The sequence below is a fragment of the Phyllostomus discolor genome, chromosome 4, assembly GCF_004126475.2.
Source record: "Phyllostomus discolor isolate MPI-MPIP mPhyDis1 chromosome 4, mPhyDis1.pri.v3, whole genome shotgun sequence".
Classification (NCBI taxonomy): domain Eukaryota; kingdom Metazoa; phylum Chordata; class Mammalia; order Chiroptera; family Phyllostomidae; genus Phyllostomus; species Phyllostomus discolor.
In genome coordinates, this window is record NC_040906.2 from 154,185,896 (window position 1) to 154,213,370 (window position 27,475).

General features: G+C 34.2%; 1 protein-coding gene across 6 annotated transcripts in view; it reads right to left on the reverse strand.

Annotated features, from left to right (window-relative positions):
- Positions 1 to 4,077: 4,077 nt before the first annotated feature.
- EPHA7 (EPH receptor A7) overlaps positions 4,078 to 27,475 on the reverse strand; it is a 171,041-nt gene continuing 147,643 nt past the window's right edge. For 2 of the 6 annotated variants that reach the window (XM_036024484.1, XM_028510665.2), the window contains exons 8-17: positions 26,933 to 27,041; positions 26,340 to 26,395; positions 21,928 to 22,041; positions 20,602 to 20,787; positions 19,965 to 20,026; positions 18,372 to 18,581; positions 17,347 to 17,496; positions 10,500 to 10,693; positions 9,313 to 9,468; positions 4,078 to 7,592 (exon numbers count right to left, since the gene is read on the reverse strand). In XM_036024484.1, coding sequence (XP_035880377.1) covers positions 7,478 to 7,592; positions 9,313 to 9,468; positions 10,500 to 10,693; positions 17,347 to 17,496; positions 18,372 to 18,581; positions 19,965 to 20,026; positions 20,602 to 20,787; positions 21,928 to 22,041; positions 26,340 to 26,395; positions 26,933 to 27,041 — 1,352 coding nt within the window. In that variant the 3' untranslated portion in view covers positions 4,078 to 7,477. Of the gene's footprint in view, positions 7,593 to 9,312; positions 9,469 to 10,499; positions 10,694 to 17,346; positions 17,497 to 18,371; positions 18,582 to 19,964; positions 20,027 to 20,601; positions 20,788 to 21,927; positions 22,054 to 22,086; positions 23,361 to 26,339; positions 26,396 to 26,932; positions 27,042 to 27,475 lie in introns of those variants that run through there. The other 4 variants (XM_028510666.2, XM_028510663.2, XM_028510668.2 and 1 more) reach the window with 4 other exon arrangements.

Here is a 27,475-nt window from a genome sequence, read left to right on the forward strand (position 1 = left end):
TTTTCTTACAGAAAAAGAAAATATTCTTTTCCATTGTCTAGGACTAACTTAAAAATAAATAGTCACAATCACATCTCATGTATTTCTGCAGACTACTACTCTTTTAAAAAAATTCTCACCATGTATTTTCTTCATCAAACAAGATATTGGTAAATAGCCCTTCATTGTTTCTTTTATGAAGCCCAATTTCTTCTACTTGATCTCAAATTCTTCTTTAATCTTGTTCTGTTATTTATAACTGGTGATACCTCTTACATTTAACCTCTGGAAGATGTTGCTATTTGAAGTATCTGGGTTTTGTTTACTAATCAGTTCCTCCCCTCTCCCTTTCTCACTCAGGTCCACGTCTCTGAGCTCCTCCGCTGAGTCCCCTGGGGCACTCCTACCGCCCCAGGCCTATCACAGAAGCATCCATCCGTGCTCTGAAATTACTTTTCTCCCTCAAAACCTATTTTTGTTACCACCTTCACAGCACCCCATTCATCCTTCAGAGCACCTGATTCTCGCTACTTTTTAAGACAAAAAGCAATTTGAATGAATTTGCACTTCAAGGATTCTAAAATATTTATAGAGTGTCTACTGAGTGCCAGAAACTGTTAAGTCCCAAAGGACACAATGCAAAGATTTCCACTTGGCTTCTGCCCTCCAAGAGCACTTGATCTACTGGGACATGCACACACACAGATAATCAGACCCAGCACAGGAAGATAATCACAGCACCAGTAGCATAAACAAAACACAGGAAAGAGCTTTGTGGCACTTGGGTGTCAGTGAAGACTTGAAAGAAAGAACTTTTGAGTTATGTCTTTAAAAATATATATTTATTTTAGGGAGAAGGGGAGGGAGGAAGAGAGGGAGAGAAACATTGATCAGCTGTCTCTTGCACACCCCCGAGCTGGGGATCGGCCTGCAACCCAGGCATGTGCCCTGACCAGAAATTGAATCAGTGACCGTTAGCTTGCAGGACATCACCCAACCTATGGAACCACACCAGTCAGGGCTTCAGTTCTGTTTTGTAGAGTGGAACTTCTTCCTTTTAGGAAAGTGAGAGGGGATGTGAGGATAGAGAGCGAAGGTATGAAAGCATAAAAGTGTGTGTTCTATTGCTCTGATCCAGAAATGCAGTAATTATTTCCTATTTCAGGTACAGTTGCCAGACCTTGGTTCCTTAACCTTCATTTCCACCCATCCCTTTTCTGGTTAGAATTGGTAATAGCTTGTCTTTGCCTGTGCCTTTAAACTCAGCTTCTCCTATCTGACTCTACAGATTTCCTGTAATGCATCTATGCCTCTTATATATAAAATCTTATATATATGCCTCTTCTATGTAAAATATTATGTGTTCCTTTTCAAAAAATGAAAGTTAGTATTATACAATGCTTGCTGGCTTTGTTTTATAAGTAGATCAGAAGAGGTTTGATTCCTTCTTGTTCTGCTGGCCCTACTCCACACTTAACCTATCAGGTAGTTCTTCATGATAAGTGGAACTGTTGAAATAACAGCAGCAGCCCATGCATTAATTCCTGTCCATTTCTCAGATAAAACTAAGCAGGACTGTTTGTCACATCAGGTTCCTGTGTGTGTGTGAAGTTGGGTTCTGGAGCTTGGGGTGCAACTTGCGAAGACCTCATGAAAACATGGAATAACAACGAGGCATGGCCAACAGGTCTGCTGCCCAGTAGGTCCCCCCAAACACTTGTGCTGACATCAGAGCTGGAGAAAATCTTTGGTTTCTTTCACCTGGAAAGAATACATATTCTGTCCAGTTTTCAGTGTTAACAGCATGTGTCTCTGACAAACGATAGAGGCATATCATATTAAACTTAGGACTTTCTTTTATAATTTACTCTAAGTCTGTCCCATCAGTATAGTGCAAAGCATTCTTGGTTTGCCTTATTTCTATGAATTGGAAAATATTTTTAAAAGCAAGTGATTGGTATGAACACTAGTTCTGCATGTGTAGTTTAATTTTTTGTTTGTTTTCTTAGAGTTTGTTTTCCAGTCACTCACTTTATTTTGTTTTGGTCACACAGTAAATTGAGGGGACTTGAGTAGTATGTATTTGTCTTTTACTACACTAGAACCAACATTGCTTAAACCAAATGTTCCTGCTTCTTCCTATGTGGTTTTCTTTAATTAAGATCTGATTAATGACACATTTAAAATATATTGTGCATTCTTATAGTTACATGTATAAAATCTACAAATATACTTAATTAAAGACCATGAATTTCAAAAAGGAAACATAACTAACCTTTCACAGGAGTAACCTGAGATGTTTAAAATAATGACATTCATGTGGTAAATTTTATCTGATTGAGCTTTATTTGCTATTCATGGAGGTTTAGAATAGACAACACTTCACTGGTTTGTGTCCCTGAATCATCAAATGCTGGTGGTTTAGGAATTCCTACCACTGTTAATATACTTAAAGTGCTCTCACATGCCTACAGAACACTAGAACTACTTATTGCTATGTATCAAACTCTGTGCAATAGGCCTAATAAAATCAATTATTTACATTATTTTAACCTCAAAGTCAATCAGAAAAGATTTTTTATTGATTAATTGTAGATTTAATTATGTTCAATCACTGAACTTGAAAAAAAACACCCCTTTACAGGATTTAAATCTAATGAGGCTCGCAGAAGCACTCATGTTGAAATATTTTATTCTCCTGTCCTGTTCTTCAAGCTATGTGGAGATGCATCAGGCGGAACCGAGACAGCAGCTTGGGAGGTACTGCTGTACACAAAGCCAAGAGGATGCTGTTTTTGTCTGAGCAGCTTGAAAGTTTGCCAGTCACTATGCACAGTTTTATATCACTTGTTAGAAATTTGATCACTTCTTTCATGTGTCGTGCTTTTAGAAACTATCCTCAAAATTGATATTGAGTATTCATTACAGTTAACTATAAAACAAAGGGTAAAGCAGGAGATCAAAGTCCTTCAACAAAAAGCTGTTAGTGATGATTACCATAAGTATTCAATCTAATTTTTACTTAGTGATAGAGCTTATATCCCTAATAATGGCTTTACAATTTTGGAAGAAAAAGAATACTGGTAGGATAGTGTATTTTTGTGCCACTTGTGAATCCAGTACTGAGGAGATCGTTTGAGTGCCCTTCGGTGTTCCAACTGCGTGAACTTAACAAAGGTGTTACCTGTTGAAAGTTCAGGAATAGCCAAGACTTCAAGATTATCTTCAAATTTCAGGTTGGCTTAGCCTAAACCTCGGCATCACCAATGTGACAACTGGCAGCAGTACCTCATCTGGTACGTTGCCTGGTCTCATGGTTTGAAATATGTTTGGATATTCATTAAGAGCTTGTAGAGCTTACGATGATGCTATAGAAAAAGGAGGGTGTGGTTTTTTTCATTTCAGGTGCAATTTGAAATGATCTTTGGGTCAGTGTCAGTGAAACACTCCATCAGACCATCAACTAGCTTACTTTTCCATTTGCTCCATACCCTATATTTGTGTCCTGCAGAATCTTAAATGTGAACTTTCAAAGTTATATATATGTACATACACACACATGCACACACACATATATATCCATTTTATCAAATGGGTAAAATATTCATCAGGGTCCAATGATGAAATATTACCTTCCCCATGGGAATATTCTTGTTAGGTCCATGTAGCTGTAGTTTCAAAGGGAACAAAAAAGGTTTTAATGAAAATGTCTGACAGTACAGCCTTTTTTTTTTTTAAAGATTTTATTTATTTATTTTTAGAGAGGGAAGAGAGGGAGAAAGAGAGAGAGAGAGAAACATCAATGTGCGGTTGCTGGGGGCCATGGCCTGCAACCCAGGCATGTGCCCTGACTGGGAAAGCACAGCCTTTTAACAGCCTTTTCTTAACTTGTTATTCTTTAATAATTAGAGTAGAATAAAATCAGAAGGCAAGAGGATGAGGGGAGGCAAAGGGTATTAATTCTCTTCATAGTCAGATGGGTCCACTGAAATATTTCAATAACACCTTTACTCTGAATATCTCCCTTCATGATATTGTGTAAGAAAATAAAGAGTAAGTCAGGGGCATAAATGAATCCGCCAATGACTGGAGACAGGGTTTTCTTTACATTGTCTAATAGACTCGTTTATTATTTTAAGCTGGTAAAAAGAGACTTATGATTTGTGTTGAAGAAAGAGTTACTTGTGCTTGATACATTGAAGACACTGTTCAAAAGCAGTTTGTCCTTAGAAAAGGATGACCCCTGTAATAATTCTTAGGCAAGGAGGGACAAATTCAACCAACAAAAAGCACATCTCGCCCCAAGTTCCCCATGATTTCTCCACATATAAGCAAAAAAATACACATCAGTAATTTATTTGAACATGCACATCTGTGAGCAGCACAGTTCTAAGCTACTCAGGAAACAAAAAGGAGAATATCAGCATTACCTAAATAAAAAAAAAAGAGAGGTGAATTACACCATTTTAATTGTCTTAAAATCACGGATAAGAGGAGCAATTAAAATATAGTCCTAAATAGTACTAGCTAATGTAGATTACATAAGTGTACAATATGATTCAACTAAGAGTGCTCTGACAAGCATAAACCACCAGTCCTAGGAAACGAGGCCCAGATCAATTGCTGAGAAAACGTTGGATCCAGATGTCATAAACATCACCTTTATTTCAGTACTGAATGCAAAACACAAGTCAAGTGTGAAGACAGCGTTCTAAAAAAGGTGGCTCTATTAAAGTAAGGAGGCCATTTTTTTTTGCATTTTTATAATTTTTGAATTCTACTTTTGACATTTGCTTTCTTTACTTTTCCTCCCCTGAGCACTAATTTATCAAAAAAAAAAAAGATTTCAAGGTGCAAGTTATACATTCTTACTGTTAAAACCATTTCATCTCTTTCTGGAAGAGAGTATTACAATCAGCATTACAATGTTAATCTTTTTTTCTCTGAATATCTGTTTCACACATGTTTCAAATTATAATGTCAATTGGGAAATGAAACTTACAAATGAGAGAGTGATGTCATCATACACTTCCTATTGTGCTGTGTGTCTTTCCCATCCCTTCTCCCCTTTCCCTGTAAAGAGCTGTAAAAAATTTAAGGCAGATGAGGTATATTGCTGAAGAAAAGTTATTTTTGAAAAAAAATCAAAAAAACTTTTTATTCTGCCCTTCTACTCAAGAAAGACTACTCAACTATAAATCTAGTGCTAGAAAAAAGCAGGAAAGACACCGTTTGCATGTACCATACTATGTCTTCTATTTCTAGAATGGCTTTTTGTTAATTTAATTTTAATAGAAAAAATAAGCACCTTAAGCTATGAACAAGAAAGGAACTTCATTATTAGTGAGTCTAGAATCCAAATGGAATTAAGAACACTCACTCAAACTCTTCCACTCATTCTCACAAAGGCCAATGCTACTGATTAGAATTGTAAAGTGCTGTACTTAGTATAAACACTTGTATACACTGCAGACACTGAAAAATAACCCTCAAGCACATTGTGTTATAGTTCCAAAAATATATTTACAGTCTATTACAAAGATTACAAATGGAAGTGTCTAGGTGACTGTAATATGCTAATTAAAATTATTTTACAGATTATTTTTCCTTAGGGACAAAAAACATTTTAGTGAAATTAAAATGATTTTTCTAGTCAATCAAAAATAAATAAAAATATCAAATAACACTGTACAGTGATTTAAAAGAAAAAAAGGGGTGGGAAGGGGTTTGGGAAGCAATCCATTTGAGTTTTTCTATAGCCATCTTTGGTCCTAAATGTGGGAAAACACATTATGTAGCACTGAAAATACCTGTTCTTTTGTGATGCTCTGCAAGTAAAATAGAAAAATATAGTGCATTTTCAAAGTATTCAGAGCCCACTACAGAGAAATGTGTGTACAAAACAAGACAGTATAAATAAAATTTACAAGTTTTACAAAGGAACATTTACAGATTTTGTTTCTGTTATTTGTTTGTTTGTGGATGCCCACATTATCAAACAAGACCAATTATGACCGATCCCTGGGATCTTTCTCTATTAAAATCATTATAAACAGCCCAATTCTCTTTGGAAATACAACAGTTCAATTCTGGGGTAGTTCATGATTTTCATAACTTTTGAAAGCAGTACTCACAATATGTATACATTCCTGAAATAGCTATAAAGACATTTAATTATTGCTTGTGAAATTCTAACATGTAATCAAATAATATGGAATAATAAATAAAGCTGAAAGAAAGTCAGATCCTTCACCTCTTTCGCCCATGGTAAAAAGAGTTCTTTCACTTAAGTTTCTCAGTGTTCACAAATAAAATAATTTTTTTCTTGAACTGCATTGGTGATATCCTGTGCAGCAAATTTGTTTTGAAGGGTGAAAATTGTGAACTGCCCCTTGTATCATGCTTCAGAGTTCTAATATAAAACTTAATTCTTTCCACTTCTTTTTGGACTGCGTTAAACAGAACAAGATACAAAATATATGCCAACTATTTCTCCTAAATTCCCTAATGTCACGATATTAAAAAAAATCTTGATGTGCTCACACTATATTTTAGATAACACTGGATAGTTCTTGCTTTAAGAGACTTGCCTTCACCAACATTCTCTAGATGAAGTGCCTCATATTTTCTGTGGTCATAAACCTACAATTTGAGTTTTTTTTTAGTAAATTCTGTCTAGTAAAATCACTTTATAAACAATCAGTTAAAAGTGCCTTATAGTATTTATGGATCATTATTGCTTTTTTCATTGAAAAGATAGCATTGTCTGCTCTTTACAAAAAAAATTCTTTTAAAAAATATCAGAGCTCTGGCAACTTGCATTTTCTTGACTACCTGCCAATTAGCAAACAATATCAAAACAGCACGGATTAAACAAAATAAAATGGCACAAGAAAGGATACCAATGTTCTGACAGAGATATCTTCAATCATGCTATTTTTTTCTTTTTTTCCTTTTTTTTAATTTGAGATTCTTTCAAAAGTACCCAGTGTAGTAATGTGTCATAGAGCAACACTAAAAAGGTCCAAAGTTATAAACACCTTTCTAAAACAAAGTCCTTATGAAGAATAAACACAAATGATTTTAAAAAGGAATAGTCTGAAATCACATATTTGAGGAAAATATTTCATTGATTTTAACAATAAGATCATGATTTTATTTGACAAATATATTCTTTCTTAAATTCTTTATGTACATTTTAAAAAGTCTATAAGATAAAAAGGAGGTTAGAGAGCTCAAGGTGTTTGGATGTGTTTCAGGTAGTACTTTGTTTATTGTCACTGCTGTTTTCCTGGCCACCAGTGGTGGATCCTAAATTCCCTTTTTATGTATTCCGGTGGCACTTAGGAGTTCAAGTGTGTAGGTGCTTCATCAATCTTCTCTTCACTGTAGAAAGGACCCAGGACTCAGCTGTCTTGTAGCAGCATCCTATGCACACGCCAAAGGCCAACACTGTTCTCTCCAGTCCGCAGCCTCCCGCACGAGGGAGAAGCGCCCATCACACCTGGATGCCGGTCCCGTGTAAGTGAAGCATTTGTGCTCTCATAGTCTGAATGCTGCTCATGATTTTCTTCTGATGGCCAACCAGTGTGATCCCTAAACTCATCACATCGCTGAAAAAGGCAGATGAATTTTTTGTTAGTTATCTTACCAAGAATTTATTCGGTAGTAGACTGTCGTCAACTCTTTAATTAAATGATCTGTGTATCTTATGGGAACAAATGCCATATTGATGTTCGCAGGTATTGTGGGTCACATTCCTGCAGCAGGTCAGGTCAGCGACCTGCATCACCTTCCCCTCTGTGAAAACTGCACTCCTTGGGCTATTTGCCAATAAGATATTTTAAAAGTGATTTGAAATTTCATGTAGGAAATTATCAAAGTGTTAAAATTATTATTAACTTAAGGTAAAATTAGGAAATGTTAGTTGAAACATTGTAATCTTGAACCTAAGTGGAATTTAAAATATTTTCTTATTAAAATAGGTGTATGGTATGAACAGAAACAGTTCTGGCCTCTAGTAGAACAAGAATTTTCATTGATTGTATAAATTTTGATAGAGTTTAATTATATGGTAGTTCTGAGCACACTATTGGTCATATACTTACTTTCAGTTCTGTTCAATAATTTTTTAAAGAGTACAATACCCATTACCCATGTTTAATAGCTTAAATCTGACATTAGCTAACTAATGTGTATGTACTTTTGTCTTTCTCGATGGCCAGAAAGACTGAGCTTAGGTATTCAAGCAACTAACACACAGCGACAGGACAGTGTGGTGGTATTCTGCAGCAGTATGTAGTAAGACTTTGAGAGGCAAGGTCTTTAAGGGGAGTAGCTTACTCTGGAAAGACAAGGATAATTGTGCCAGCTCTGCCCATGTGGTGCCTAGCAGAAAACTAGACAAGATAGCATGCGCAGTGTTAAATTCGTGTACATGGCATATCCTGACACTGGGAAGGACTGCTGGCCTTCATTTCATCTGAAAAGTGTAAATCCTTCTCACAACAGCAGGTAAAAAGGACCCCACTAATGGGAACTTGATAATTGTTTCTCATTTGCAAACACATTGGCTGAGAGAAACAGCATCATCCATAAGAGTTATGTAGTAGCCAAAGAAGGCAAGGTTGGGATATATTAAATTGTTTTCCTAAGGTCACATAATCGGCGATGGAGCCAAAGCAGAAAATTAGTTTTTACTTAAAGATCACAGCAATTTCTAAGTTGTTTTATCAGGTGATTCCTAACATTAAACATTTTTTTGACTCAATCAACACTTTCCAATAGGTAAGTTAAACTAAACTGTTACAATAGTTACAGTGAATTAAATTGTTTCCTTTGACCTCTTCAGAAAATAATCGTATTGAATGTCCTAATGCATTCTGGTGTCGGGTTTGAAACTTTGAGATTTGTAATGTCTGATACAAACATGGTGAAAGAAATCCTCCTTTGCAGTGAAGAAAGAGTAGGAACCTAAGGACACCGTGGTTAATGAAAAAAGAAAGTCTCACTGAATGATGTTTAGCACATTGGCTGCAGAGACAAATTAGCTGCCACTTAACTGGATCAGTTTGGGGAAAATTCTTAAGTTTCGAGGCTTAGCCTTGTTGTGGATGAAACTGCTGAGTTAGCAAAACTGTTGCTGTGAGGATTAAAAAATACTATACGTGGAAAGGTCATTTAGCATAATGCCTGGTGCATAGAAGGCATTTATTAAGGAGATACTTTTCTCCATGGTTTTGTGGTTCATACCTCTTTCATATACCTTGAATGGGTAAAGCTTGGATTGTACCTAATACATTCTTAAATATAATTTTTAAAGTTTAAACTTACTCAATAGTCATCCTGGCGACTGATTCAAGGGTGTTGTAGCCAGCTGCTGTGAAGTTATCTTTATATCTTTCCATCTTAATAGCTTGTAGCCATTCTCCAACTGAACAAAATGTAGTGAAGTCAGGAGTGTTTTGATCCAGAAGAGGGCTTATTGGCCTAGATAAAAATAAAACAAATACTTTTTTTTTCATGAACTACAAGGGAAAAGATCTTGCACCATACAAAAATAAGGGTATAGGGAATAAAATTGCATTCTTTAACTAATGTTATTATAATACTTATAAAATATAAAAATGAATAGATATGCTAATAAAATCTCATATAGTTTACCCAGTAATTACAGACTCCAAAATTTATATTTTATTTATATATGATGGCCAAGAGACTGCATGTTTTATGCATTTTTAAAATATAGTCAACAGTACTATAATCAGTAAATATTTGTTCATTTGCTTTTCCAAATGTAGCTGGGAGTAAAGGAAGCACATTTGGCTATGGGCTGACTTGTTTAGAAAAAGAGGCTACTGTTAAGACATTCTGTGTCCACTGCACTGCTGGCAGCCATATGAGCACCTTGTGGCTCACACGCTTTCACAAGGCCTAAGGGACAACCAGTGCAGACCAGAGAGCAGGCTTACCTGGCCACTGAGGCTGAATAGCTACTACCATGCATTACAATGGAGGAAGCCAAGTGCAAAGAATGGAGTGTTTCAGACTTGTTTAAAGCTGGTATAGTTCTTTAATCAGGTATTGAATTACTTTTATAAATGTTAATGTCAGAGAATCATTTTACTAACTACAAGCAAATAATAAAATTGATACTATGTAACAAACCAGGGAGACAGTGATAAAATTTTACATAATAATAATCACACTAATAATAGTAATTTGAAAATGTGAAATGTCACCTAATTACAAAATTCCAATTAAAAATTTTTTCTACATGACAGCCACTGATATCTATCGTAACTTTTAAGGAAAAAAGCAATAATAATTAATAGATCTCTTTAAACACTAATTTAATTAGGGATCTGAAAAAATAAAATCTTCTGCAAACACAGTATATTTAATATGGATCTATAATTTTACACAAATGTCAACTTGCCAAGGAGGTGGGGCTGAGGAGAAAAATGATTCCTATGAATATTTTAATTTCTCCAGATTCCCTTCCTTCAGGTTTTTCTTACCTACTACAGGTTCCCAAGGGCGTTTTCAGACTATTTGGGTTTCGAATCATTTTGTCTAGAATTCCAACTATCTGTTCAAACTTTGGCCTTTCCGAGCGCTCCTTCTGCCAACAATCCAGCATCAGCTGGTGAAGACCAGCTGGGCAGTCCATGGGTGCAGGTAAACGATAACCTTCTTCTATTGCTTTTATAACCTAATGGCCAAAAGGACATTAAAGATATTACCAAATGAGGTTCAGGTATAATTAACTAAATTGCCTAGTAGGCAAAGTGATTTATCCTGATAAAAGTGAAGCACACTGCTTTGCAAAAGACTTATTTTTTCCAAAATATCCATGAATATTAAGCATGTTATTAATGGGTGCATAAGGTGCAGGATATGATGACATTTTTTAGTTAATTCAGCAATAGACAGCAGCAATTAAGTTCACTCAGAGTGCAATAGATGGAAAATTTTTTAATGTCATCCCAGAGGTTTTCAAAAGGAAAGATGTTATGAAAGTATTTTACATGCACAATATATAGTTGTGCATGTACACATTTCTCCATAAATTTATACATTTTTTAAGTTGTAAAAGGAAGTTCTATGTTACCCAAAATGGGAACCTCCAAAGTTTCAATTTTTGCAAAGTTCAAATAATACTTTTAAACAAAATATCAAAATATGTGAATATACCATGATAAAAAATCACCAAGCACAATACTATTTTAAATAATATGAAGCTTAAATGTTAGAAAGTGTATAGTGTTGTCAGGTACAGTGGTGTGGGAGCCAATCAGTACTGGTTCCCGAGATGATTAAGTCACCTTGGGGCTCCAAGTTTAGTGACCTCACAGTGGCAGACCAAAACCAGCCTTGCGGGAGGAGAGGAGGGCAAGGAGTTCCACTAAGAAATTGAAAAAGGTTACAAATCAGGGCTTTCCTACTCAGATTTCTGGTTGTTAAACTTTTATTAGCATATAACTGCTTATTTATATGTAATAATAGCCTAAAATGCTATTTACGTTGTTTTGCCTGTTAATGAAAAATAGGCCTCCATAAACATTTATATGTGGCAATCAGAAAGTCCAAAGTCCAGAAAGTCCATTACTTATTCAGACTTATTTTTTTACTGATATGGAAAGAAAAAACAGATCTTGAGAAGCAGACATTGTCACAAATCTGAGCAGCACAAGGAAAATAATAGGAAGGCAAATAATTCAAAAGAGAAGGACTCACAAAATATTCATTGGGGGGTTAAAATCTTTGGGTAGTGACATAATATAGCAGAAATATAAGGGAAAATGATTGAAAAAAAGAGGTGACCTTGAGTTTTTTAAGAAAGTAAAGTCAAAGGTAGGCAAACTGCCTTGAAGAAATGGCTTGAAGCCTAAAACTGGCTTGAAGAAATGTTGATTAACTTATTATTTGTAGGAAATCAGATCCTTAAGATGCTTGTTGACATTTATGAACAGCACATACAAATGTAAAAGAATGTGGGATGGAATGAATAAAGTAGCTGTTATCAACAATTTTTGGAGAAAGTCCTTTGTTTAAAAAAAGTCCATTTGAATTTTTAAACACCTATGTATGCAAGTTGATAAAGTTTAAAAGGTAAACAGACAAACTTAACTACAGTAATTTTTGAGGAGTGTTGTAAGTGTAAAGTCCTCGGCCCCAATTCTCCCCTCATCACTACATTTTTATACATCAGCTTACTAGACATCTTCTTCACCTGTGTTTCCCATGGGCACCTCGTATGTCTTATAAGCAAAGACACACAAATGGTAACTCTGTCGAGGTCACAAATATATAACTATAGGAGGAATTAAATTAAAAATACATTAAATACAAACAATTTCATGTGGCTTTGTACAACATTCCAGGGAAGCACTCTGCTTGGACTCCAAAGCACTCTCTGTTCAACCACGTAGAAGTACAAGGAATGCACTTTGGGAAGTTGGGTTAAGTTATATAAACAAGTTGTGCGTTAAGTAAATAAAAACTTCTAAAAACTTTATTATTCAAAATGATCAAATCATAAACAGTTGGGGTACTTTTTAATTGGGAAAGGAGTGGCTTTCCCTGTATTTGAATTTGCTGGTGTGTGAACGCATGCAGTATCTTCTGATTGGACAGGGCTCCGTTCCCATGTCCGTAACATTACTGTGGTCTTTATTACCACCTTGGAACTTGTTTCCCTCTCATAGTTTGTCTTCCTTCTGATGTCCAGAAAGAAGCAACACAGGTAGAAGGAGCCTTCCTTTTTTCTTTCTCTCTAAACAATCTTTTAAAAGATAAACCTAAATCTTATCATGATCCTTCTGACCTAATACTGGTCAATAACTCCCCCATAAGCTTCTCTAGTTTTGAACACAAGAAGTTCTTGTCTTTGCATTAATGAACACAGTGTAGTACCATTTAATGACTCTTACAGAAATAAAAGGGTTAATTAATCCCTGCAGCTTCCTATGACATTATAGGAATTTCATGCTTATTATTATAGCAGAGAAACAACATTTAATTCAATACAAAATAAAACTTCCAGCTCTCAAAGCTACAGTGGTTTACACATTTTTAATGGAGAAGAAGCAATATATAACTTTTAAAATAAGGTGTTCTGGATTGGGAATCCATTTTGGGACCATAATGTTCCCCTTAATTATCATGCCCTCACCTACAGGAGCACTTGCTGGGAACCTCGGCCTGCACAGAGCACGGTTTGGCATTAACTGTGCATCCCCTTTGAGCATTAACCAGCCAACAGGGGACAAATCAGGCACAAACTGAACCTAGAGGTTCTGTGGTCTTTAATTTGGTTAGCTTCATTGTATTTCCAATTAGGAAAATAAGAATCACAATCTGCAGATTGTTAGGAATTTTTGGAAACAATAAGGCTCATAGACAGGTAAGGTAAGAACTTTGTCTTCTTAGAGCATTACACAATTATTCATGCGATTCATTAAAACATCTTTTTGTGAAATTACTGAAAAATACCCTGGTATTATCTGTCCAGATCTAGCCTTAATATTGTAATAAAAGTCAAAGAAAAAACATTTATAAGCCATTTCTAAGTTTAGATAGGTGCCTCAGGAGTAAGAAGCAACTAGGGTCAATGCCATCTATAAAAAACCACTGGGATACAATAGGGAGTGCTGGCATACACTGTAAAAAGTTACTTAGAAATAAAAACAGAAGTTGTTCATTGGTTGTGTTTCACTATGGCTAGTGTGACTGCTGCGATTAAGAGAAAAAGAAGCACAGAATGACCATGCTAATGGGCCTGTATTAACTCAAAATGGGATGTAAGGTGATTGGCTTCTGTTCTCTGCTCATGCCCATTTCACTTGGTTAACCTCACATAACGTAACCCACATTTCATATAATTAAGTATTTTGAACCCCACTTACAAGATTATGGCAAAGTTTTACAAGAATCAAAATTTTGTGTCTATCTTAATATAAAAATATGAAGACATAAAGCAGTGGTGGCTTTGAAAACAACTGAGGGTTCACAAAAAAATTTAGAGCTTGATATATTTTCAAATCTCACAAATGTCTTAAAATGGACCACTTTAAGAACTTATTGTTATGTCCCATGTACTTTCAGAAGCCCACTTTCATCATCCTATGTGTATCTACTAATAAAATAAAAATTGTATTGGCCTAACCCAAAGTGAGAAAAAATAACTTTGTTGGGTAATATACACAGAAAAAAAACTAATCTATACAATGAAGAATTTCAAAATTTGAAAGCAATAATGTTATTTGAATTAATTAGGACATAAATGCAATTAAAAGACAGCTGATGTGAATGCTAACTATGAGTATTTTCAATTTCTGTAATATTTATTACACTAGACTGCATTTTATATACAGAAAGATTTTTCTTTGAAAGGGCTATGTATCTGCAGATTTTTAAGAAGAATGAAAACTGGAAACTTATTTAGAAAACTCTGCCTTGATTTTGATTGTAAATAACTAGATTCTAACTGCTTCTATTTAGTAAAATTTGAGAAAGTTAGAGGTACATGAAAATACAATGAGCTTTCAAACAGTGTTAATCAAGTCACAAAGCATGTGGGTATCATTATACTTATGCACATTATCTTTTCCCATGTGTTTCTTGCTCACAGACATGTCTTGAGTTTGACTAAATCCTCCTGGCAACTATCTACCTCACTGCCTTCTACAATACCCCCTTTCTATATCTTAAGTGTGATCAAAGAAACTTCCCTTTATTCAGCATTCAGCCAGGAATTTTGTGAACTTGCTTATAAATAGAACCATCAATTTACTGACTATTTTCATGGCATTTTATTAAAAGTGTTTTAAAATCTAAGGCATTTGAAAGTTGGGGGCTTTCTAAATTCCTGACAAATCCCAAGCAGCTTCACTTAAACACTATAAAGTACATTGATTCATTTGGTAAATTAATCTAAGTTAATTAAAACATTAATATATCTGAAGTTCTGATGAAAGCAAACTCCCCAGCAAAACACAGTGTATTTGCTTATACACAAGATTTCCATATGCATGAGGAGGTTCAGAGATGTCAAGTCTCACCATGAAGTGTTAACCAGAGACCCCAAGTAAAAAAAAAAACCTTTTATCTAGAGAATTATTTACCAGAATGGAATTATTTTAAAATTACCACGTTTTTTCATCATTGAAAATGATGCATATATAATTGTTCAATAGTAGTTCAACAATACAAGTATGAAATAATAAATATTACCCTATAAAAGGAAAATTAACATCCATGTCATTACAAAACTGAACTGCATAGGTAATCTCTTACTATTGTACAAACTTGTCTCAGAATTTAATAATTCAAACCTTCAAAATGAAAAAAAAGAAAGAAGGTGTTAATTGTTCTACATCAGAACTCAATTTGATTCTATACATATTTGAATTTGATCAATAAAAATATTTATTAACTCTTGATATGCCAATTATGTATTCATGATATTTCACTTTCAAGGAAAACAACGGAACAGTACTTCAGGAATTCCAAAAAATGAAAACTGAATACATTTATTTTTTTTTTCTTAATCATTTCTATTATTTGTTTCTAGAAATGAACTCTGAATTTAAGTTATCTGATATTCCTGTCATTCCCTTTATGTTTGAATCTAGTACAGAGGGAAGGTGTCAAAAGAAATGAAACTCCACTGGGTGTCTGGGGAATGTAAATATTTCTCTGTCTCTGCCCCAAGGATGTTTGTCCTTGTCTTGACAGTCCATGAAATCTTTGACACTGAGACCTGTCAAATACTAACAACTTTTCCTCTGCCAAGAGACTCATCATTTAGACTTTTATCTTTGAAAAATGAAAACAAAAACTAAAAATAAAAAAAAGTTTCATGTTTTCTCTCAAATTAAAATACCAAAACATTTAAGTGATTTAAAAGCTTCACCTTTTCAGGGTGTGAACTTTTCAGGTGGTGCACCAGTTTGTAGGAAAATACATGGAAAATAACTTGACCAACAGTCCGACTTGACTTTAGTTGCTTAAAAATAACTAAGTTTTAAAAACCATAGACACTTGATATGAAAATTCTAAAATCAAGAACAAAGATATTGATATAACAGAACAATGTTCATGATCTTTTTCTTGAAAAATAACATAATTTTAACTTTAGTCAGCTTTTCTCAGTGTCCATGTTTGCAGAAATGACTAATCCAAACGGTTTGTTAGTCATGTCCCTATTCTGTATGGCAACACGAACTCTCCTCAATCACTAACAATTTTTTATTCTACTCCTCAAGAACATGCATTTGTGACATTTTTAAATTCCTTCAAAAAAGTCTGTTATGAATGTGTTCCAACCTAATCCTCATTTGGAATCACTACCAATGTGCACATCTTTGGTATAGAAAAGTAAATCTGTTTGCTAGGTCCCGACACACCTCACTAAGTCTTTGCTTCTCAACTTTCCAATGTGTTCCCTTCAAGAATCTTCTCATCAGCTATAAACCAAGGTCTTCAGATTTCTAGTTCCTGGGTTTACACTTTCTCTACTTTTATCTAAATTTCACTGACATTGTCAATAAGTTGAACTATATAAATCTGCCAGTACTTGAATGTTTCTGACTTCTAAAAATGTCAATTTCATAAAATTCAACCTAAGGGAAGCTAAAATTCACTTTTACTTATCTTGTATTGTTTTATAAATGGGTTCTTAGAGCGAGATGTTTACCCCCAAGAAATGCTCTCAGCTTCTTCTGTCAAAAAATAACAGCATGTTTTACATCTTTGTACATAACAGAACACACATTAATGAGTACCATATTTTTAGGAATTTCCAAAGACACTTCCATTGTGATTATGTTCTAAATATCACTATGAAACACTTACCAGTCTTGGTCACAAATAGCTTTGTCTCATGAAATTAAAATTTAATTAAATCAATCAATAATATTTAAGCATTTTCTCAGACCATTAAAGAAAAAGAAAAATAACATTCAAAGACAAAAAACAAACAAATGAAACCAACCCACAACCACAGCCTTCTTTCCCATTCTCTCCGGAAATGATTACTCCTGTGACTCTCCCACTACAGCTGTGAAAGCAAAGCATCATTATCTTTATTAAGGAGGAAATATCCCGTGTAGGCCTATTATATCCAGAGAATTTAAATTGAAAAAAAAAAAAAGCAATTCTTCAAAATGAAAAGGAAAATGAAATTAATTGACCTACTAATTTATGATTAATTATTGTGGTATTTTGTGCTATTGTGTATTCCCAGCAATTGTATTTTTATAATCTATAGAAGTTTCTTCTTATAAACCATTACCTACATGTTCCAATAATAATGAATATTAAGGTATCACATCCTTTTTGTTTAAATAGTGTAACACCTACATCTTGATTTGACATGTCCCAATAAGGTCTTTCTCCGTAAGACATAACTTCCCACATGACTATTCCATAGCTCCATACATCACTGGCTGATGTGAATTTCCGGTACTGGATGGCTTCAGGTGCTGTCCACCTCACTGGAATTTTCCCACCCTGTTATAAGAAGAAAGCAACATTTGAAATATGTACAATAACTTATTTAAATACATCATTTGTAGCTGAACAATCAAACTGTCATTAAACATCTATATATTGTTTGGCAATTCAGCAGTACCAACCATATCTGTCTTGAATCTTCCTTAAGTGTATTTAAAGTTACTAATCTGTTTTTTAAAATCATTATAAGACTTCATTTTTTAAGGCAACTCAATTTAATGGGTCTTATGTGGTCTCAGGGTAAGAGTCTAGGCAAAAGACGATAACAAATTAGGTAAAATAATTACTAAAATGGAATGAAATATGGGGTACTTAAATAAACACATATTTCCTTTTTATCTAGTCTCACAAGAGTTACAAGAATTACTGTAGTTAACACTTTTTAAATCATTATTTAAAATTGAATTATATTTTTCTGCTACAAGTATGAGGACTGGTACATATATGAATTCACATTTTTTAAAATATTTTATTTATTTATTTTTAGAGAGAGAAGGGAGGGAGATAGATAGAGAGAGATGGGAAACATCAATGTGTGGTTGCTGGGGGTTATGGCCTGCAACCCAGGAATGTACCCTGGCTGGGAATCGAACCTGGGACACTTTGGTTCCCAGCCTGCGCTTGAATTCACATTTTTATGAACATTCTGGTATAAGATAGGCATGTTGCCATTCTTATCATTATTTCTTCTCTTATCCTATATGTAGGTTGTAAAAGCAACAATGATTCTTCCAAAAGAAAACAGTAACACACAAAAGATGAGCTCAATTTTCCTCTTTTCTCCCTGTTAGTTTTGTATTACTAAAGCTTTGCTCTGTTGGTAGGAAAGTCTCAGGCATTGCAAAGAGAGTCAGGGCTAGGCTTTTTCTTACAGTCGTTGTGTAGACGGCTTCTGGATCATCCTCTATGACCCGGGAAAGGCCGAAATCTGACACTTTACAGACAAGATTGCTGTTGACGAGGATATTGCGCGCTGCAAGGTCCCGGTGAACATATCCCATATCAGCCAGATATCTCATTCCAGCAGCAATTCCTCTCAGCATTCCTACTAACTGAATGACTGTGAATTGCCCATCATGTTTCTACCGGGAGACAAAAACAGAAGTCCAGTTAACTACACCCTGAAAGGGAAAAAATCCCCTTGAAAACCGTCTGCACACTATTCATTTACTGTTGTATAATAAGAACTACTAATTAATTTTCTATACAATGCAGGCATTTGTGAAAAACATAACAAATGCTGATTTAACTGAGAGTCAAATATGAATAGAATTTTGGTAATCATTTATATTGATATATTATTTATATTAATAATTAGTTCAGATTACACAAATTCAAAAGTATGTGCTAATTTTTAGGTGAAAGTTAGGAAATGGAATTCCAAGCATATCCCTGATTGCTAAGTGTTTTCCTCACTAGCTATAAAATTATATAAATACTCTAAAATTACAAAAGTATGAAGACACATATATTAAAATATTTTCTCCCAGTGGTAAGAAGGGGTGGTGGATTTTTGAGTAAAAACAGGGAAAGTAAAAAAAAATGATTATATTGTCTGACTTTGTTCTCATTTTACACTTTTCCTTGTTTTGTTATTAGTAGAAACATTACTTGCAACAAAGAGTCTCCAAAATAGATGTACTAGCACACGGGATTGAAGACTATTTGCAACTTGACTGGCTATTACATATTTTTAACCTGTTTTTAACCCATAGGTTTCTCCAACTGAATTACAAATAGGGTGTGTGAGGCCACTGCTTTGAGCTGATGAACTTGCTAGGTGACACTTTCCTCCAGAGAGCTGCTAGTTAAGCAGGCCATAAAGATGCAGCAGTGCACATTTCTCTAGATCTTCTGAATATGTATACATCTGGGTTCAATGTATCATTCTAGATAATGCATGAAAACTCTGCATGTGCTCTTATTGCTTAGATTATTTTATCTTTGCTGTTAAAAATGTTAATGTGTTCATGTTCATGGGTAAAGTCTCTGAGAATTAAAATACACATGTTTATACATTTAGATTACATCATTTACAAAAATAACCACATACTATTAATTTAAAAAAAATGTTAACAACTCTGTGCTCAATATTTACCCAGCAATCTAAACAGTTTCAAAGAGCAGAACTTGGACCATGGTTCCTGGAGGTATAGCTGTGCTACAAAAGTAAAATGCTACTTTCCGACCTGCATTCAAGTTACAGGGCTTCAAATAGCCTCTGTTACTTGAGAGAACATAAGAATAGAAACTGTTTTTGTTAAGTACATTGTATCACCTAAAAGATCAAAAAGATTGTAGTTCAATCCAGTCTAAAACTCTCATTTTAATCTGCGTTTCAAAGACAGCTTTCTAACTTGTTAAAGTTTCTAACGTCCACATTTGCACCACAAAAAGAAAAGTTGAGGAAATTATTTTGGTAGCACGCATATAACATATTTAGAATGGAAGAATTTGCTACTCACCCTGAGAAATGCATCTAGGGCTCCGTTTTCCATGAATTCTATTACAATCATGACTGGTTTCCCTAAAAGTAAAAATGCACATATGTAAGAAAAAAGAGGTGTTGCTTAAGAAACCACAGCCTCAACTTCAGGGTTATTCTTCTTTTATCCCAGATAAAACACATGGTGCCATTTCGAAAGACTCAATGTGTGAGCCGTGAGTGTTTCAAGTATTTCTAGTGCTGCTGCTGAGGTCAAAGGGTCATTAAATGTCTGGAGCATGGTCATGATACATAAAATTTAACAATAAAAATCAGTGTGTTCTCCTGACTCCTGCTTTGTGCACAGAACTCAGAGAAAATGACACTTTACATATAAAATGTGAAGACTAAATGGCATAATTTTTACAGCTTTTTGAGCTAAATGAGAATATTTATCAGTTGCTCTATTGGATTTATTTTTTTAATTCTAATCCTGCACTCATTTGATTTTTTTTTCCTGAGGTGGTGACACAAAATAATTGTTTAGCCAGTTCATACCACGAACAACATTCATTTAGAATATGCAACATGTTTATAATTTGATATTTTATTATGTATGAAATGACACTAATTTCTGACAGTCCACTTGATAAATGAAAAGTACAATCAATATCTACCTCTTGTAACAACCCCCTCCAAATGCACAACATTGGGGTGGTCAAACTGCCCCATGATGCTTGCTTCACATAGAAAGTCTCTCCGTTGTTTTTCAGTGTAACCAACTTTCAGGGTTTTTATGGCTACGGCAACATCTCTTTTCCCTGGAAGTTTCAAACGACCACTACAGACTTCTCCAAATTCTCCTGAAGTAACAGAACAGGCAGATGTATTTTAATGTCAGAAATATTTCGTCTCTCAGAGTAAATGTAAACAAGTCTTCAAAAGCACTTTTAAGCTTTTCTAAACTATTTGTTACATAAGCTACCATTTTATTATATTTTTTACATCACCATTTATCTGCACTTTACTCTCCTCCACATCCACCCTCCCCCTTCTCCCCTGGAATCACCACACAGTTGTCTGTGTCCATGATTTCTTTCTCTCTTTTTTCCTTTCTTGCTCAATCCTCCCACACCCCAGCACACTCCCCAGAGCTGTCAGCCGGCTCTCTATCTGTGAGTCTGTCTCTGTTTCACTTGATAGTTCTGTTTGTTCATTAGATTTCATAAATATGTGAAATCATATGGTACTTGCCTTGCTCTGACTGGCTTAGCTACTATTTTTAACTGAATTAACAAAAATTTCAGAAAAAATTTAGATTTGAAATACACTGTATAATATACGTACACTGCCTACTAAAGATAAGAGTGCATCAGCAAATTCTAAACATTGCTACTGCTTTTATGGTTTAAGGAACAAATAGTTTTTAAAGGTTTAAGAGTTTGGAATTCATGTGCACTATGCTACATTGAAGGCAGTTGGAATGAAAAAAATGTAAAATTATTATGTAAGTACATTGTACACAGAGAAACTAATACTCATTTAAAATAAGTCATACATATTAGTTTTCTACATGAAATTAAATAGTACAAGGGCTACCTAATACCTATAAATACAAGAAAAAAGTATAAAAATGAGAGCTTAGTAAGAAGATGGAAAATCAAGAAAGATGAAATGTATTCCAATATAATTATGACACTTTAATTTTTTAAAATGCTACATCATTTCTTGAACAACAGGCCAAAACTTAATAAAACAGCTTACAAAAAACCCCCAGTATTTTAAAAATACAGCAAAAGACAAAAGATACCCAGATTATCTGTGCCACATGTTTTTTTTCCCCCTTAAGATTTCATAAACAAGTACAGCCTCTTGCTTCCAACAGTTCAGGTAAATGCAAAAGTTCTGTACTTGAGGTATAATTATTTGCCTGTCATTATGATATATGACTTTCGATCTTGGCTAAATGGAAGAGCTGAATAAGGAAGCTACACCAGCCTTACCTGCACCAATCACACGCTCAATTTTAATACAGGAGGCATCTAGCTCCTTGGCGAATTGATGGACAGCTCTATTTGGATCTTCATAGGTTTCAGGGTCAATGTAGGTTTTGGTGCCTGGAAATTTAACTGTAATGATGTAAGAAAGCATGACTGTGATGAAGCAAAGCACTTATTGTGCAGTCAGCCCAGGAATTTCATTATGCAGAGTGCTCCTTGGAACAGTGAACTTGCTTCCACATCACCTGATTCACAGCACTTTTAACAGACTACTTCAGTCTGTTGGTGTATAGGTATTATCTGCAAGCTTCTATAGGTAACATGGGATCCAGCTCATAGGTTACTAACTGAATTGCTTCTCCAGTAAATCAACAAAAGACATCATGAAAATTCTCTGACATGACTTATCATACTGGAGGTTTAATTAAAAACACTGCTATCACAGCACAGTTCAGGCCATATTGAAGTTTGTAATGGACTTGGAAACACATTTGTAAATCTGTAAGTCAGTCAATCAATCAAATACATACACTGAGAAAAGATGACATTTCATATACAGGTAGCCTACTACACTGATAGCAATATTAAAACATTTAGACATCTTACTTATTCTTTTGATTTATTTGTTAAAGACCAACCACCGTTGACATATACATAAAATTAATACAAGATATGAGGGTTGCTATCACAGACTCAGAGAGAAATCTACTAAAAACACAGTTTCATCTTTACCTTACAAGGCAATAGAAGCCAGATGTACAAAGTCCAGAATAAAGTTAGAAAATTTACAATATTCCTGGGATCTGCTAACCATGTATGACACAATTTGAAAGAGGAGTGGTTTATATAAACTTTCAATTATAAGGCTCTGGAGGGAGGCAGCAAATATGCCTCAGAAAAGGTAGTCAAGATTCAAACAACATAGAATCATAAAAGTTGCAAGAGTTAAAAACCTTCTTAAAATGCACCCAGAAGCATGCAGGTAACAGAAAATACTATGTTAACTATAAATCAAATTCAATTACAATAATGTATTCCAATCAATCATTTGATTAAAGGCAAAGATAAGATAAATAAGCATATATTTGGTTATATTAATGCAATGAAAAGAATTACACTATATCCTCAAAAACACTTTATTGTTTTTTAACAAAGCCACTGAACAATCTTTTCATTAAATCTTACTATTTGGAGAACAATATATTTCTTTATGTATTACACTGCAGCCTACCTGTGCTTATGTCATCACATTAACTTAAAATTATATTTTAGAAATAAACACATAACAAACAAAAAGAAGCAGAATGTATAAAGGAAAATGGGATTTAAAAATCTTGATTTATTCTGCTGTAGTTGGTTGTTTATCCAAAATTGATTGTCTTAAACAATTATTGTTGCAGTTTATAAAACTGACAGATGCTCATTTGTTACTAAAGCTGAACATGAAAAAAAAAACACAAGAAGAAAAGAGAGAGGGGATAGGAAGAGAAAAGAGAGAAGAAGGAGTGCAGGGAAGAGGGGGAAAGAGAAAAAGAGAGAAGGGAAGAAAACAATAGGTTAACCTCCTAGATTGGCAGGCAGATGGAGAATGAGCCATCTTCTCTCTTTTTATTCTCTTTCTTTCATAGTTTTTTTTTTTCTGTTTGTTTTGTTTTGCTTTGCGGTAAGGGAACTAGAGTGGAGGTAACCTTCTGCATCTCAAACGGGGTCTCTGATGGTTCTTTATTCAAGCTGTCATAAAACATTTTGACAGGCCAGAGCAATTTTGGCATAAAAACATGAAATACTGCCCAGCTTGGATTCAAAGACATTGTTAGAAGAAATGGTAGGAGGAAACAAAATGTAAATTGGAATTGCTTCACTAAACTCCTCCACTGTTTATATCTTTAAATGTAGCACTTGGGCCATAGAGAGTTGAGGGTGCCTGATACAAATGACTGGACATTCTATTAAATTCAGTGCTCTAAAAAGGTAGCAAAATGGTTGCTTTCATGTTTCCATAAAAATCCAATCTGGCATCTTAGCACCTAAGAAAATTGTTTGTATACTAAAGGAATAAAAGGACACCAACTTGTAAATAGCCAGTGACCATAGTGTTTCAGTTTACGTTTTTTTAGATACAGTCATAAAATCAAATAAAACACCTGGTCTCATCATATGATAAGAAAAGATATCCTGTAAAAAGGGCAATTCAGAACTATCACCCTCTACTACAGATTTACCAGAATAGGACATGTGAAGTGCACTTTGTTTCATTATTCATTTAAAATGGATCTTTAAAATAAAAAAATATTGACATAATTTCTGAATATTCTAGTCTGTTGCTTATCTCAATTTAAGACTGTGAGCTTTTTGGTGTTTTATTAGCTCATTTACATTTCTCATGAATGCTAAATATCTTAAAACCACCATTGAAATTTCTGTTCTATAGATGAAAACTGTGTATTTATCAAGCTCATCTTGTCTATGTTAGCAAGTAAAACACACAGCTCTATTTTTTCTAATTACAAACTGAATGTCAAATGTAAAAAAAGCAAATGGCATTAAAATATTAAAACGGAGTGATGACAAGCATAAGGCTATACAAGTTTTCTGGAAGCCATATTTCAATTTAACTTCTGCAATAAACTACAAGCTAAAACCAAATAAACTAAAATGTGTTTGATAATTCAGAAATGTTTCAGATATACTCAGTAAAAGAAACTAAAGTGACATAGTGATTAAGGCAATATTAAATGATTCTGCCATCAAATTATTCACATGTGCGCAGAATCAGGGATTCCAGGAACCATACTCTAGTTACTCTTCTATATACATATTAAAATAGAGATAAAATTGTAGGCATTCAAGTTTGGATTCCCTTCTTCCCGTCTGTGGAAGTGTTAAAAATGATTCTCTCTTGTCATGACAGAGGCAAGAAAAAAGTAACTTGCATCTTTTTCTGTACGTCCTCTAACTAAAACCTGTCTATGGAACACTCTTATCACCAAGACATGCTAGTCACAGGCAAATCATTCACTGCTGTGTTGGCAAGGGGAGGCATAAGCTTTGGGAGCGTATCAAATACTCCCAGAGGGGGCCAGTGATGGGATCATATCTACTCAGTCAGAATCACAGGGAGATTTCGGATTTATGAGGGTTAGACCTTCTACAATTGGAATACCCTCTTAAAGTAAAGAGAGATCACACCACAAAATTGCTAGCACTTTACCAGGTCCTTAACAGGGGGTCTGTGAAAGTGAGAGGCCCTGAAGGGTAGACTTTGCAATAAAGTCATCTCTGGTCAAACTGTTAACTTTGTCTTGCAGTATCCCCAATAACCTTCCTGCCTTCAGTGGCTGGAATTCTAAAGAGTTTTATAATCAACTTAGATATGATTATCTAGAGCCACTTTTATTTTGAAAACTGAAGTCATAGTAACTGCTGGTTCAACAAATAAAAACACATTAAAGAAACCCAGGAATAGTAATAATAACATTTATAATTTTTGTTTTTGAACAACACATTTTCTTGATTGATGCTTATATAAACTTTTAATTTTACATAAAATTGGATACATGACAATATCTCCTTAGATACTGACATCATGATTTAATAAATAACACAATAATATATATAATTCTTATGCCCTTTGAGAAATGTATCTATGAAATGTTCTAGTAAAGATTATTGCTACTATGAAAAATAATAAGTAAAATAGTTCCTAATAGTTTCAAGGATTACAATAACTAGTATCATTTGATTTTTAGTTTTTTACTTTGGTTGTCTTTTTTTTTCCTGCTTTCCATCCACGTTGAACAAGAATAAGAGTAATACAGATGGACATTTATTTTCTTTTGTTCTCTAAGCTTTCTTCTAAATATGATTTCTAAAATGAATGTTTAATAATCAGGTAACCCAAACCCAAGGGAGAACATTGGAGGATTACATCTTACTTTTATACCTTTGACGCCTGGTAAAAGCATCTATTGGGGATAGACAGTTTTAGCAGCTGAAGAGAAAGAGGTTCCTTTTTAGCCTTGCAAGGTAGCAACACTCATTGGGTGGGAAATCCTTCTAATCTGATACGAATTCCTTAGTTAAACGTGGGTCATGCAAAATTTAATGGGTCATTACTAGAAGAGTAGGAAACCATTGGTCAAAGTTTGCAAAAGGAAAAATTGTGACATTAAAGCAGCTTAATATCCTGCAGTTATATTAAAATTTCTTGTGAGGTTACATTTCAGAATATATTTTATTTTTTAAAAATTCACATTCTATGACTTTTATTCTTGTGAAATGGTTTAAAGCAATACTCTGAGTTCATTACATAATTTCAAGCATGATGCATTAGGAATTTTTGTCATGCCAATATTAACAACCACGTTTCTGTATTAACTGGGATATATAAAAGTAAAGAAAAACCAAACACTTACAATGAAAGTAAAGCTCTTCATCTCCTTCTTGGTCAGCTTTGCTATAACCACAGTGCCTGAAAAATAATCATCAAATTTGTGACAAGCACAATCAATAATCTCACTTTATATATTTAAAATCATATGAAATACACCTTATTTACAACATGCTAGTTAGATCTAATAAACTTAATAAATGACATAAACTTAATAATAATACATCAATTCATACGATTTAAATGGGCATAGAATATAAAATATTCCTGTAAGACAATGTAGAAGGAACATATTTTGTAGCTTTAGATTTACCAGTGAGTAAATATTAGCTTATACCTTTTTTCTGGAAAACAACAGATTTTAAATGGTTTCCACAAACATTAACTAAAAGAAGTAATTTACCCAATCAAAATTGCAATACTCATCCTCTTAAACTAAAGGCAACGATTAAGCTCAAAGTGTATTTTGACCTTGGGAGAATAAAAACTTACTGACTTTTAACGTTTCTTATCAGACAAGGAATATTGCATATACTATTCTATTGCACTAAATAATTAATAATGGGTAACATAATTTTGAAAAGTTATCTCAGAGATTAGAAGAAGTTTGCATTCTACCTTCTTCCAATGATGAAGCCAAAGACCATGAACACCAGAATGATGGTCCCTGCCACTGCCACCACTGCGATGATGATGACGGGGTTCTGCTCGCTGGACACGGCTGTGGCTGCAAAGAGGGCAGGGGCTTAGAAACACTCCGGGCCACGCAGAACTTGAGAGGCTACACAAGTCTTATCAACAAGAGCCATCTCTGCTATTGAATTCAGCTCTAATTTTAAATATATGCATTATATTGTAACTACAAATTTAAATATTTATTTTTGCGTGTTAAAGAAGTGGTAAGAACAATGTTTTCATCTATTTAGATCCCTCAGCTATAAGAAAAGTGAGCCCATACAATGACTTATTGAATGCCTATCTCCTGCTTATTTACTGGAAACATACTTATGAATCAGAAATAGAGATCTTTGATCTACAATTGCTATTAAATCTTTCTGAGCAAGATATGTGATCCCTCTATGGCTGTTTTCTTTTGTTGTTGTTGTATAATAAAGCAGACAAAATACATGCTCTCCTTTTTTCAAAGCACCTTAAGAACTT